This window comes from Phocoena phocoena, chromosome 1 (genome assembly GCF_963924675.1).
Source record: "Phocoena phocoena chromosome 1, mPhoPho1.1, whole genome shotgun sequence".
Taxonomy (NCBI): domain Eukaryota; kingdom Metazoa; phylum Chordata; class Mammalia; order Artiodactyla; family Phocoenidae; genus Phocoena; species Phocoena phocoena.
In genome coordinates, this window is record NC_089219.1 from 167,296,741 (window position 1) to 167,309,650 (window position 12,910).

The following is a 12,910-nucleotide window of genomic DNA, read 5'->3' on the forward strand; positions in this document are numbered from 1 at the left end:
CTACAAAATGATCACTGTGCTAAGTCTAGTTACCATCTATCATCATACAGAGTCATTTCAATATTGACTATATTCCCTATGCTGTGCATTTCATCCCCATGACTTATATATTTAAGAGTTGGAAGTTTGTACCTCTTCATCCCCTTCACCTCTTTTGCCTGTCCCCCAACAGAACAAATGAACAAACAAAACAAAACTGAAACAGACTCATTAGATACAGAGAACAAGGTGGGAGTTGCCCAAGTGGAGGGAGCAGAGGCAACTTCTGAGCAGAGGGTGGGGTGGCAGGGACACAAGCAGAATCTTTTAAACTTTGACAAAAACGTGCCAGGGTCAGCGTTTCTGGAAGGCATACAATTAAAGCTTCATTTTCAATTTTTGTAAATCACACTTCCTGTCATTGGATCTTTCTGATTCGGTTTGCTTTCTTGAGGTGAATATTTAGGCAGGAGTTAAAAAAAAAAAATTGTTTCCACTGAGGGTATTACAAAGATTCTAACAGTCAAAGAAGGAAGCAATATATTTTAAGACAGAAGAAATCAGAGCCCCCAAACAAGTTAATAATTGAAAATGGTTGTAGAAGTATGCAGAACCAAAAATTTAGCTGAAAGCATATTGTAAATTATACAAAGATTAGGGAGGAGCAAAAATTATTGTTTTTAATTCTTGGTACATATGATAGTCAAGTATTAGCTTATTTCCAGAATGGCAGAGTTTACAGTCTACCGAACTATTGGGGTGGAAGGGATGGCACGTAATCTGAGGGAAACAAAAATAAGATACCTGAGTTACAATGATGATACAAACGATGTCTATTTCAGGTAAGCATCAATAGTCTAAATTATGATTTTTGTCCAGCCGAAAATCCAGTGAAAGGGCTGTATTATTAACTCAAAATTTGAGAATATTCTTGTATAAACTTTTGAGGAATTTTCTTTTTTTCCTCTCTCAAAACATCACTAAAGACAACTTTGTTATATTACTATTAAGTATAAGGACAGGAGTAATCTTTAATCTATTTTGGAAGGACAGTTTTGGGAGGGGCATTCTTGAAGTAATTTCTACCTGTGGTTTGTCACTAGGCCAAACAGATACCAGAGAGGTCCTTTAACTTATCTTTTAATTTTTATAAATTATTTCCAAAAGTAGATTGATCACCCATCCATGACCAAGTGATCGATATCTTCCCTACAGCTATTGGTATCAAACATATCAACAAATCACCTATCTTCCTGTGACATATAGCGAAGTCCTGTGTACAAAGGGATTTAAATAAGGTTATTCCTGCACTCTTTCTCTGCTGCCTTCTATATAATAAACTGCCTTCTGTAGTTGGCTTTTAAAGTATATCTGTAGAGAATTTGTATCTCCTAAGAGAGAACAGACAGTAAAAAAAAAAAAAAAATCCATGAAGGAAGGGACTAACATATGAGCAGATATATCCTCCTGGAACACTTAATATTTGCGGAGATAATCAAAATGTGCTCAATTGAATTCAATATCCTAATTTATTTTTAAAGACTTTTAAGCTCTATGGTAACTTGTCTATGTTTTTTCACACATTGGACTTTTCACATGTAAGCAATGGAATGATGTGATTTTAGGCATCACAGGGGTACTCCTCTCTGATTCATGGTCCCCACCAGCAACACTGTTGGACTCAGCCTCCTAAGTCTCTCTCTTCCCCGGTAACAACGTTGTTTCTTTATCCCTTTTTTTCTTACCTTACACCTGGTGACACAGCACTTTTGACTCATTCTCCCTCTTTGGTACAGCCTCCCTTCATTCCCCTTAGGAAAGAATACATGTTCCCTGGGGACACGATCATAGGACAGTTTAGGTGATACCGTCTGGTATTAAACTTGAAATCATTCCTACTATAAAATCCCTAGTCGTGTCAGTGACCTATGAAGACAATTTCATAGAAAACAAGAGTTAGAAGTAATCTTCGTGGTTCTAGTTTGTATCTCTAATATTTCTCCTGTTAAGGTGGATGATTTTCTTCCCTGAAAAGTATGAAACAACTCTGATCGCCCCCATCTTTGGGAGTTTTGACTCTGGAAGCCTGATGTCAGCTCCAGTTTACTCAGGCTTTGTTTCTTCCACAAGGATCCTTGTGAGAATAGAATCTTGGGAGTCTGCTTAGATGGACTCTAGTTTCCGTGGAGGGCCCACGGAATAGTATCCATCAGGACCCCTTTTATACCAATATCTTTCCCATTTATAGTGATAATATCTAACTCATGCAGCATTTTATCCATATTAAGGGCCCTGTGAGATAAATACTACTGTTAACTCCACGTTATAGGTGTGGAGATTTGAGGTGCAGAGATGTTAACTAACTTACCAAGGTAACACAGCTAGTTAGTGACGGAAGCCAAGATTCTCAACTCAAGCAGTCTGGCTCCAGAGTCTACATTCTTAACCACTATCATCAAGTACCGTTTTACTTTAAAAAGCTAATCACCCAATAAGAAACTCTAAACAACAAAAAGGGGCAATGAATATGCTCGCAGCAAGCTTGTAGAAAAGTTCAACTTGAGTTCCCTTCCACTTTTCTTTGGGTGTTAATGTCATTTGCTGACCTTCAGTGAGAGTTTTCCTTAGATTTCTGAAAAATGCTCACTTTTCAACTTAGCGTGAAGCCAAAAAGCTGGTGTGCCAAAGTGCTGGCCATCTTTGGACGATGGAAATCTCTTGCTTATAGATTCTGCATTTGGATGTCGTTCCTTTAATTTGCCATCCAGAGCACTGCTTCTGAATCACATTACAGAGGGCTCTTGTGTTTCTAGGGCTGCAATAGCCAACACAGCTACAGGAGGTGAAATACATCTACAAAGAGAGGTTTCCCACTACAATTAGAATCCGTTGCTTCAGTGGGACTGTCACCTCGCTGACCTCCCGTTGGAGGAAACTCACCGGTTGCATTTCTATGTATTTTGCAGGGGTGCTGGGTATTCTTTGTTGTTGCCATTCAGAATCCACATGCTGATCATACTTATTTTGGCAGAGAACCTGGTTTTGAGATAAGGTCTGAAATGTTTGCCCCCAGCACTGTTGCTCATGCCTGGGAAATATTTGCACTGATATCTGGGAGTAGTTGTGTGTCTACAGAGATCACTCAGCCTGGTGGGGATTTGGGGACACAGGGGAGAGGAGGGGAGGGAGGAGAGAAGAGTGATTTTATTGAAAACACTCAATTCTCCTCTGGCAAACCCAGGAATCCAAAGACGTATAGGCTTTCTTGGGAAAGCTAGGACAAAGAAAAAATGAAATCAGATGGGTTTGTTTAAGAAGGATAGGGAGCTGTTGCTTTCTTTACGATAAAAGTATATTATTTAAACTTTAAAACTGCTCAGATACCTTGGTACCTAGTTCTTTTTCAATAAGCTTTTACAAATAAAAACTCTGGAAACATTAGTCTATTATCATTGAGAGTCTTTATATTAAGCAGAATTTATTTTTTCTGGATGATAACCTCATATCTCGAAGCTCTTTTATTCATTCAATTTGTACCTTATTTTTCCCTCCTTTTCTGCCTTCTCTTGAATTTTTATTTTTGAGATATGTTGTGTTAATTACTGATGTACAGCAAAGTGATTCAGTTATACATATATATACATACATTCTTTTTTATATTCTTTTCCATTATGGTTTATCACAGGATACTGAATATAGTTCCCAGTGTGATACAGTAGACCTTGTTGTTTATCCGTTCTGTATATAATTGCTTACATCTGCTAATCCCAACCTCCCACTCCATCCCTCCCTCAACCCCCTCCCCCTTGGCAGCCACAAGTCTGTTCTCTATGTCCGTTTCTGTTTCATAGATAGGTTCATTTGTGTCATATTTTAGATTCCACATATAGGTGATATCATATGGTATTTGCCTTAGAATTCTTTTTAGGTCTTTAAAATGGCAGTTTTCCACAGTACTGAAAAAAGTGCTTCATATGTGCTAGATATCATTTCAAAGTACTTTATTTTTATGAATCAGTTTAACCCTCAAGACTGTAGTGTGAGGTAGGTGTTCCTGTTTTATATGTGGGGAAACGGAGAAGCCAGGAGGTAAGGACCTTGTGCAGGGTCTCAGAGCCAGTATTTGACAGTGTTGGGATTCAGGCCTGAGCATCCTGGCCTCAGAATCACTTGCACTGCATTTAGGGTTCTCACGAACTTCAGAGTCAGCGGATCAGCTGGAGGTGAGGACAATAACAGTGATGACATTGGGTTAATAAGATGTTATTTATCAAATGCCTGATTATATGTTTACATAGGCTTCCTGTACCACAATTCTATGGGTAGGTGATATTAAGTCCACTTCACAGATCAGTAAACTGAGGCTTAATGAGGAAAAGGGATTTATACCAGGTCTTACAAACTCTCACGAGACAGAATCACAGTTGCAACCCGGGTCTGTCTGTCTCTAACCCCTCTCTTAACCACCATGCTACGCTGCTTCCACTTCAATTGTTAGTTATCATCTTGTAATGTTCCTACGTAGTAATAACAAATATGAAATAATCAAAACTCCTCATTAAGTGATCAGTCCGTTCGGCTTCTATGATACGTGATGGGGTAGGGTGGAGGGAAAGTAGTTGGAAGGGAGAACCATATTAGCCATCATCTGCCCTTCAACCCTCCCTGGCTTCCAATTCCAAACCTCTAAGGGAAGAAAACAATCCTCCCTACAGACATCTCTCTCAAAACCACCACTGTGAGATTCTACTGGTTCATTTTGCTGTAAGCGCCATCCCCAGAGAGAGTTCTTTAACTGCAGTATCTAGCTGTGCACAACCCTTAATGAGAACTGATGCCGACACTGGTCAGCAGACTGGCAACTGAACAGACTGTTTGTTCATATCCCTCAATGAGGGTTTCCTCGTCTAGTTAATATGTGTGAATTAGAATATTTCCTTTTCTATCCACTCTGCCTCCAAAGACTCGATGAACAGAGTTCCCACGTGGCTTAAACATACAATATACACATAATTTTGCACGTGGGCACCCCCTGGGATTCGGAGTATTTTGTGTCTGTCTGTCTCCAATTCCTTCCCCTCCCCTCCCCTCCCCCATGGGTTTTTTCCCCCCATTAGGCAAATGGAAGGCCCATGCCACCTGTTAGCATTACATCATTGGCTCCCCAGAACACAGTTGCACCAAAGGCCTTAAACAAAGTAGTTCTTCTTGTATTGTTTGCACTCAAAGAGCTGATATCATGCCAACTGATGTCATTGTATGTCTTTGTGTAACTGCTATGGCAACTGGGCAGGTGGGGAGCCTCCAGCTGATGTCATTGGGAAAGGAGGTGTAGAGACAGAATTTTAAAAAGCTGTATGCTGCTTTTTTCTGTGTGTGTGGTTTTCTGGCATGCATTTTTAAAAAACTAGCTGCTTTTAAGACAAATTACAGCTTGAGTACACTAAATAAGAAGAGAGAATTTCCCCCCCTCCAATCCACCACGTTAAAGACTTCTTTTGAATCTGTTTTGTTGTTCTGTCCTCTCATCTTATACAGAAAAGTGTAACAACTGTCTTTTTATTAAAAAAACAAAAAGTGAATTAGGTTCCCATTACAGAACCACTGTGGAACTGTTTACTTGGATTTTATGGAGCCAAAGCTGAGCAGATTTTAAAATAACTCTTTAGTCTCTTTCGTGGAGCTTGTGATGGTGACAGCGGGCAATTTCAAATTTTTGTTTAGGTATTCACTAATGAAGTTTTTCTGGTGGTTTCCATTTCTTCTATCTACTTGAAAAATGATCTCTTTGGGTCCAGACAAACTTTTTATTTTAATCGATGTTTCATAGCAGAATAATAAGATGTAAGGGCAGAAGTTAATTCTACAAATCAATTAAAATGAATTTATAGCTGTTGTTTTTCTTTTCCAAAAGCGAAGACAGGTTTTGATACTCACAGGTGGTCATAATATTACCCCCTTTGAATGATCTTTGAGTCATGACGGATCTTAGTGAAAATATGACTTCCCAAGTTTATACGACTAGTGTGCATTGGCTGTGAACAGCCCTGAGGCTTGGTCTGGGTTACAGCCTGGAGCTTCCTGCTGTGGGTGCCAAAGATGAAACTTGAAACGGAGAAGGACATAGGTTCAGAAACTGGTAGACAGATAGACTTCCTGTATTTATTTCAACACAACCATATCCTGTTCACCCATTATGTTTCCTCCTTTATCTCTTGAAACTATCAAGACAGAAGCAAGGCATCTATCTGGGGGAGGGTGAGGTGGGTCAATGTTGGGTTCTGGTGGCTTTCAGCTTCTAGGAGATCTCCAACTTCCCCCTCTGTTCAAAGGGAAGGCCAGAGTGTATCTAGTTGGTAAGAATTAGAGCTCATTTGGTAGTTAATAATGTCAACTCTGATTTCATAGCCCTTACATGTATATTGTATAATTTGACCTCTGTAATAATCCTTTGGGCTTATCCACAAACGTATCTGACAAATATTAAAGGAAAAGTTTAAACAATAAACTATGATCTATAAATTTCCTGACTTCAGTGTTCTTTTTTGCATGTTTTTTCAACTTTTGATCACATGTAAGGTGAATGTTTTTAAACTGGCTTTTTTCATTTAATTTTAAACAGAAACACTGTTTTCATATTCCTTTCACAACTTTTAATGGCTACATAATATTCCATTGGGTGCACATGTCAACTTTTCCCTTTTAAAAAAATGTTTCTGACCTTTCTAGAAAACTGCTGTAGCGAACATCTTTATGCATCTAGCTGGCTATCTTTGGTCTGATGATTTCCTTAAGATACATTCTCATAAGTGATACTGCATTTGATGAGGGGGAGGTTTGCATACTTTATGTATGTTTCCATTCATTCCAGACTCCCAATCACACCAAGAGGTATATGCCATTACCCTCATTTTACAGACGGGGAAATTGAGGCCCAGAGAGAGAAATTAATTTATCCAGGTGGAACTGGGATTATAGCCAAGATAACCTGGTTCTTCCAGTGTCCCTGCTTGTAACCACGCTGCTGTATTGGGAGCAAACTTGGTCTTCTGGGTAAGGTGAGCTTACAAAGAGTGCAAGGCACACACACCTACACTGCCCAGGTACAGGCAGAAATTCTACACCCAAGGAAGTCATCTGTGCCTTCCTAGGCTCCCAAAGTGCAAGGTTCTATATAGGCCACTGAGCATATGGCTCTTTGGGGCAGAACAAATTTGCTGCTAATGAAATTGCCTGATGCTTCGTGGAACTCTTTCCAGGGGAACATGCCCCAGTTTGTATAAAAAGCACATTTCCAAAGTACTGCATGCAGTGATATCCTCCAAAGTTTGTCCTCCGTCTCCAAATGGACTTTCATTTGTATTTTGATTTTATTTTAAAAAATGTAATAAGCAACTAAACACACTCATTCCTAAGGGGAAAGTGATATCTCCTGCCAGCTCTGAAGTTCTAGGGGTAGTCATTCTCACTTTCTGTGTTTTTGTTCCAGGTGGACTTAGCAGTTTTAAGCAGAACCATGAAAACCTCTGTGACAACTCCCTCCAGCTCCAAGAGTGCCGGGAAGTGGGGAGCGGCGCGTCCGCGGCCTCGAGCATGCTACCTCAGTCCATCCCCAGCACCCCCGACATCGAGAATGCAGAGCTGACGCCCATCTTGCCCTTCCTGTTCCTCGGCAACGAACAGGATGCCCAGGACCTGGATGTGATGCAGCGGCTGAACATTGGCTACGTCATCAACGTCACCACTCACCTACCCCTGTACCACTACGAGAAAGGCCTGTTCAACTACAAGCGGCTGCCGGCGACCGACAGCAACAAGCAGAACCTGAGGCAGTACTTTGAAGAGGCTTTTGAGTTCATTGGTAACTATCTCCTACGGGGAAGTCTCATCTTCCGCCTTCCTTTCCTCTCTGGCTTGGGCTTTGATATCAAGTCCAAGATTTATGCCTGTGTTGCAAAAAAAGCTCCATCGAGGTGTTTTTGGGCTCTGCCACCTGGTGCAGCCAAAGTATTCTCCTAAGTCGTAACCCATCAAGTGTATTGGAACCATGGTTATAAAAGAACAATAATTCAACTGGGTTGGGATCCGTTCAACTAGACCTCCACATCCCTCAAGTTCTCAATGAAAAAGTGGCAGGGGTTAGCACTGAGATGTTCTATAACACCATCTCAACAGAACTGGCAGAAAGTAAGACATTGGCGGCCAGAGCAGGCACCGTGGGTATGTAGTCTACTGGCGTCCCTAGGCACTTTGCAGGGAGTAAAATACAGCCGGCCCTCTGTATTCGCGGGTTCCACATCTGCGGATTCAACCAACCACGGATCGAACTCGCGGATACAGAGGGCTGACTTTCCTATGCCATTTTATATAAGGGACTCGAACATCTGTGAATTTTATCCAGGAACTAATCCCCCGCGGGTACCCGGGGCCAGCTGTATTGTGAATATGACATCTCCCTTACTTTGAGTTAAATTTCTTTGCCACTGCTTGAGGCAAAGGTAGTGTTTGCTGAAGGATTGTTTCTGAAGGATCTTTTTCAGAAACATAATGCTGTAGTGAACATCTTTACGCATTACTCAGCACAGAGGAGAGAAAGAACGGGAGTGGAGGGGTGAGGGGGTGGGGGGGAGTAGTTTTTCCCTTCTGTTTGCTTTGCCTCAGTTTTTAAACAATGGGTAGCAAAAAGGCTTGAATTTGAGTGCTCATGAGATGGTACTAGATTCCCTTAGTTTACCCCAGACTCATTGAAGTAGGAAAGATTGAATTGTATAGCCCAAGGAGAGAAAATTCTAGCAACAGCAGGCTTTAATCTCTAGAAGGAAGCAACGGCCAGCCTAACCCTAATCTTAAACTTTAACTTTCGCTGCTTCTAAGCCTCAAACTGTTGCAAGGCTCAAATTGTCACTTGGGGAGTACCTGACACCCAGCAGGTACTCAACAACTTCTTTTTTTTTTTTCCAAGTGATTCCAAACTTTCTTGCCACAAAAGGGTGACCCAGTACTTTTCCTAAATATTGTAGCAGATTGTTACTGGCCTCTGTCCCAAGAAGAATGCACTCATGTTCAGTGCTCCTTTGTCAGAAAAAAAAGAAAAGCAAAAAACAACAAGAAACCCCCCTTGGATTTAACAACCATTAGGGTGGGTGGATTTGCTGTAGAATTGGCAGCCCTGGTCACTTAACCCAGTCATTTCCTTGCTAATTGTGCCTTTATTTATTGCAGGACCATAGAATGTTCAATCTGGAAGGAAATTCTGAGTGGTCACTAAAGGGACCAGAGCCTAATGCTCTTGACTGTGAGGCCAGGAGCCTTTTGGGAACACAGTGTTTACAAGGCTCTATTGGTTCTCAATGGGCAATGACTGTGGATGCAAAGATACCTTAGATTTTTTATTAGTGATATGTGAATCAAACCTTGAGTCCCAAGGAAGAAAAGTTTGTCACCAAGTAGATGAGGAACTTCCTGGTTGATATATGATGTTATGAGTGCAATTTTATCTGAGTTAATTCCAGTTGGGGGAAGTTAAAAAATTGTTTTTCGGGCTTCCCTGGTGGCGCAGTGGTTGAGAGTCCGCCTGCCGATGCAGGGGACACGGATTTGCGCCCCGGTTTGGGAAGATCCCACATGCCGCGGAGCGGCTGGGCCCGTGAGCCATGGCCACTGAGCCTGCGCTTCCGGAGCCTGTGCTCCGCAACGGGAGAGGCCACAACAATGAGAGGCCTGCGTACCGCAAAAAAAAAAAAAAAGAAATTGTTTTTCTTTTAATGGGTAGCATAAGATATGCTTAGGTTCTAAGAGGATTTTAATCAAAGCACCCACATTCCTTATAGATTATTCAGGCTCACCTGGTGTTTTAGAAAGAAAACAAAACAAGTAATAAATAGCATTTAACCTCGAAAACAGTTCCACATCACACCCTGCACAGGCACAATATTTTATTCTCATTGTTATATATCATTGGATAAACTGAAATCTGATAGTCTTGCTTTAAGGAAAACACAGCTGGTTTTAGAAACATAATAGCATTCACAGAGAGTCTAATATAAGCTAAGCAGAGTCTAGGTTTAGGGTTTAACTATGCCAGTTTAGTTATTCCTGAGTCAGGTGATATTATTCCTATATCTCCTGAGCCTGGTTAGTTACAATTATTCCCATTATTCAGATAGGAGGATTGAGGCTCTGGGGAGTTATGTGATTCACACAAGGTCCACCACAAGGTGGAATCATGGTCAAACCTAGCCCTTTGTGGCTCATCTTCTTACCTCCATGCTTCCCCATCTTGAGGTGGAGGTCCTTAAATAGTGTGTGCTGAAGAGAAGAAATTGAAAACAGGAGATACTTTCCTAAAATACGGTTATCTATAGGAAGCAAGCTAAATTGCTGGGGTTTTAAGATGAAAATTTGCACAATGTTTCTTTTCTTAATCTACTAGTGGGTAGCCAGTAGAAGTAGTTTTTGTTAGAACGGGACTCTCCTTACCATCTCCTTTCCTACTCTTCATCTAATTGGTATATTTTCCAGGGATGCTTTCTTTGGGATGCCTTTTAGTTTAGAGGTGTCATTAAGAATCCATTCAGGCAGTGCCCAAGAGCTATTCTCCTGGGCTTTTAATATACCTGAAAGCCTTTAAAGTATTGCCTTTTTCAATTGCTCTGGATTCTGAGCCATTGCTGTTAATTCCTTCATCTTCTGCATCATTGCCATGTTGGAAAGGCATGTGTAGATGCAGAGGGGGTTGGACAGTTCAGATGTAGGTGACACCCTATGCCTGAGAACTGCAAGTCTTTAACTTTGCAACAATAGGGTTTGCTAGTGAGAAGCTGAACGTAGTAACTTTCTAGTTGAGTTTTGTTCCTTTAACCCTCTTCAGAGTTTCCTAAGACTGAAACTCTTATCCATTTAGTACCAGTTTCTGCACAGAGCATTTCTATAGTATAAAACAAGAAATGCTTTTTCTCTATCACAGGTAGGAGAGACATTGTTAATAACACTAGTTTTGACAAGTGACACAACATGGCGATAGAAATTAACATCCTGAATCAGAGAGGTCTACTTAACCAGTAGCTTGTTTGACATTTAGGCTAATTGTGTTGTGGCTCCATCCTCAGTTGGCCACCGTCACCTGTGAAGTCAGCTATTATTGTGAATGACTCCTTTACCTAGCCTTCTCTTTAAACGTAGAAATGTAGCTTCTTATTCATACTAATATTACTTTTAGCCAGTTCTGGAGGTTGTGACATAAACATACACGATTAACTAGTAAACTATACTTAGTTTCAAAGCCATTTTGATGTCTTCTCTCTCTACAGAATATGGCATTGTCAAGTCTAGATAAACGTTAACCTCTCTCCCTCCATCTCTCTTTCTCCTTCCCTGCACCTCTTGCCTTTCTCCCTTGTTCCAGAGGAAGCTCACCAGTGTGGGAAGGGGCTGCTCATCCACTGCCAGGCTGGGGTGTCCCGCTCTGCCACCATTGTCATCGCTTACTTGATGAAGCATACGCGGATGACCATGACTGATGCTTATAAATTTGTCAAAGGCAAACGACCAATTATTTCCCCAAACCTTAACTTCATGGGGCAGTTGCTGGAGTTTGAGGAAGACCTAAACAACGGTGTGACACCACGAATCCTTACACCAAAGCTGATGGGTGTGGAGACGGTTGTGTGACAATAGTCTGGCTGGAAAGGATGACTGTTCTCCATTAGGAGACGAAGAGGAAGGAGGATGGATTCTTTCTTTTCTTTTTTTCTGTCTTTTTTTTTTTTTTTATAGATGGGGTAAAGTTTGTGAATGGAAACAAACTTGTTTAAAACTTTTTATTTTTAACAAGTGTGAGAAGAAGTTAACTTTTGATGCCGTTGAGATTTACTTCCCGCCAACTGACAAAGCAGGGAGGCTAAAGACGTAATTTTTTTAAGTCAACAATAAAAATATAACAAAATTTTGTTTCTTCCCCTTTTCCTTTTAAGCTATTTGTAGAGTTTACGATTAACTAGTCTGTGCAGGTTCATAGACCGAAGATACTACACTTTAAACCAATTAAAAAGAACCCAAAGTACGTAGAAAAGACGTTGAATCATGAAGACCTAGGATCTGCCTGGGCTGTCCTTACGAAAACAAAAAACCCAACCAAACCAAGCCCTGCTGTGCTCACTGGTGCAAAGAGATGATCAGGGCAGCTTAAGTGGTCTAAGAACCCTTCACATTCTTTAAAGAGACAAAGGATACTGTTGATTTTGTGTGTTTCATACTCTGGATTACTTTTTCCCCCTCTCTGGGTTTAAGAGATTTTTTGAAATAGCAAGGAACTGACCATTATACCATATGCCTTCACTGGCTTCTTGTGCAATAATATGGTGTTTTGAGTGTGCAAGTGAGTTAGAGCTGGCAGCTGAATGATAGACAAATAGTGCAAAGTTGCCAGCTTGGAGCTGGAAAGGAATTAAACAAAACCAATTACTTTCTTTCCCACCTTTTTCCTTTGTTTAACTTTTTTTTTTGATTTGATTCTGGTTACAGTGCCATAAACCTTGTTACATATGTATATCAGAATGTAAAAAAAAAAAAAGACAAAACTTTATTTAAAAATATTTTTCTCAAAAAAAACTTGGTGTGTTTCTGTTGATTGTGTAAAAATTTATTTTCATTATATAAATGAAACTCATTTGGAGATGTGTCTTTTTTCCTCCTCTTTTTCTCAGTTCAGGTTCAAGCATCTCATAGCTCCAGTAACTTGTACGTGTAACGTAATTGGAAATAAACACACATTTTTATAAAGGGAAAGAGAGATGAGGGAGAGACAATAGTCTCTGGCCTTAGTGCGAAGCAGAGAGAATTAGCAAGGGAGTAAAAAAAGCTCCAGTCTGCCTAGTCATGATCTCCTCTATTGCCACAGCCCTACCATCCACTTCTGCCAAAGTAATTCCTC

General features: G+C 40.6%; 1 protein-coding gene across 1 annotated transcript in view; it reads left to right on the top strand.

Annotated features, from left to right (window-relative positions):
* Positions 1-12,652, top strand: part of DUSP10 (dual specificity phosphatase 10) — a 39,481-nt gene extending 26,829 nt beyond the window's left edge. The window contains exons 3-4 of the mRNA XM_065890442.1: positions 7,469-7,840; positions 11,384-12,652. Of these exons, the coding sequence (XP_065746514.1) occupies positions 7,469-7,840; positions 11,384-11,649 (638 nt within the window). The 3' untranslated portion in view covers positions 11,650-12,652. The remainder of the gene's footprint in view (positions 1-7,468; positions 7,841-11,383) is intronic.
* Positions 12,653-12,910: the final 258 nt, after the last annotated feature.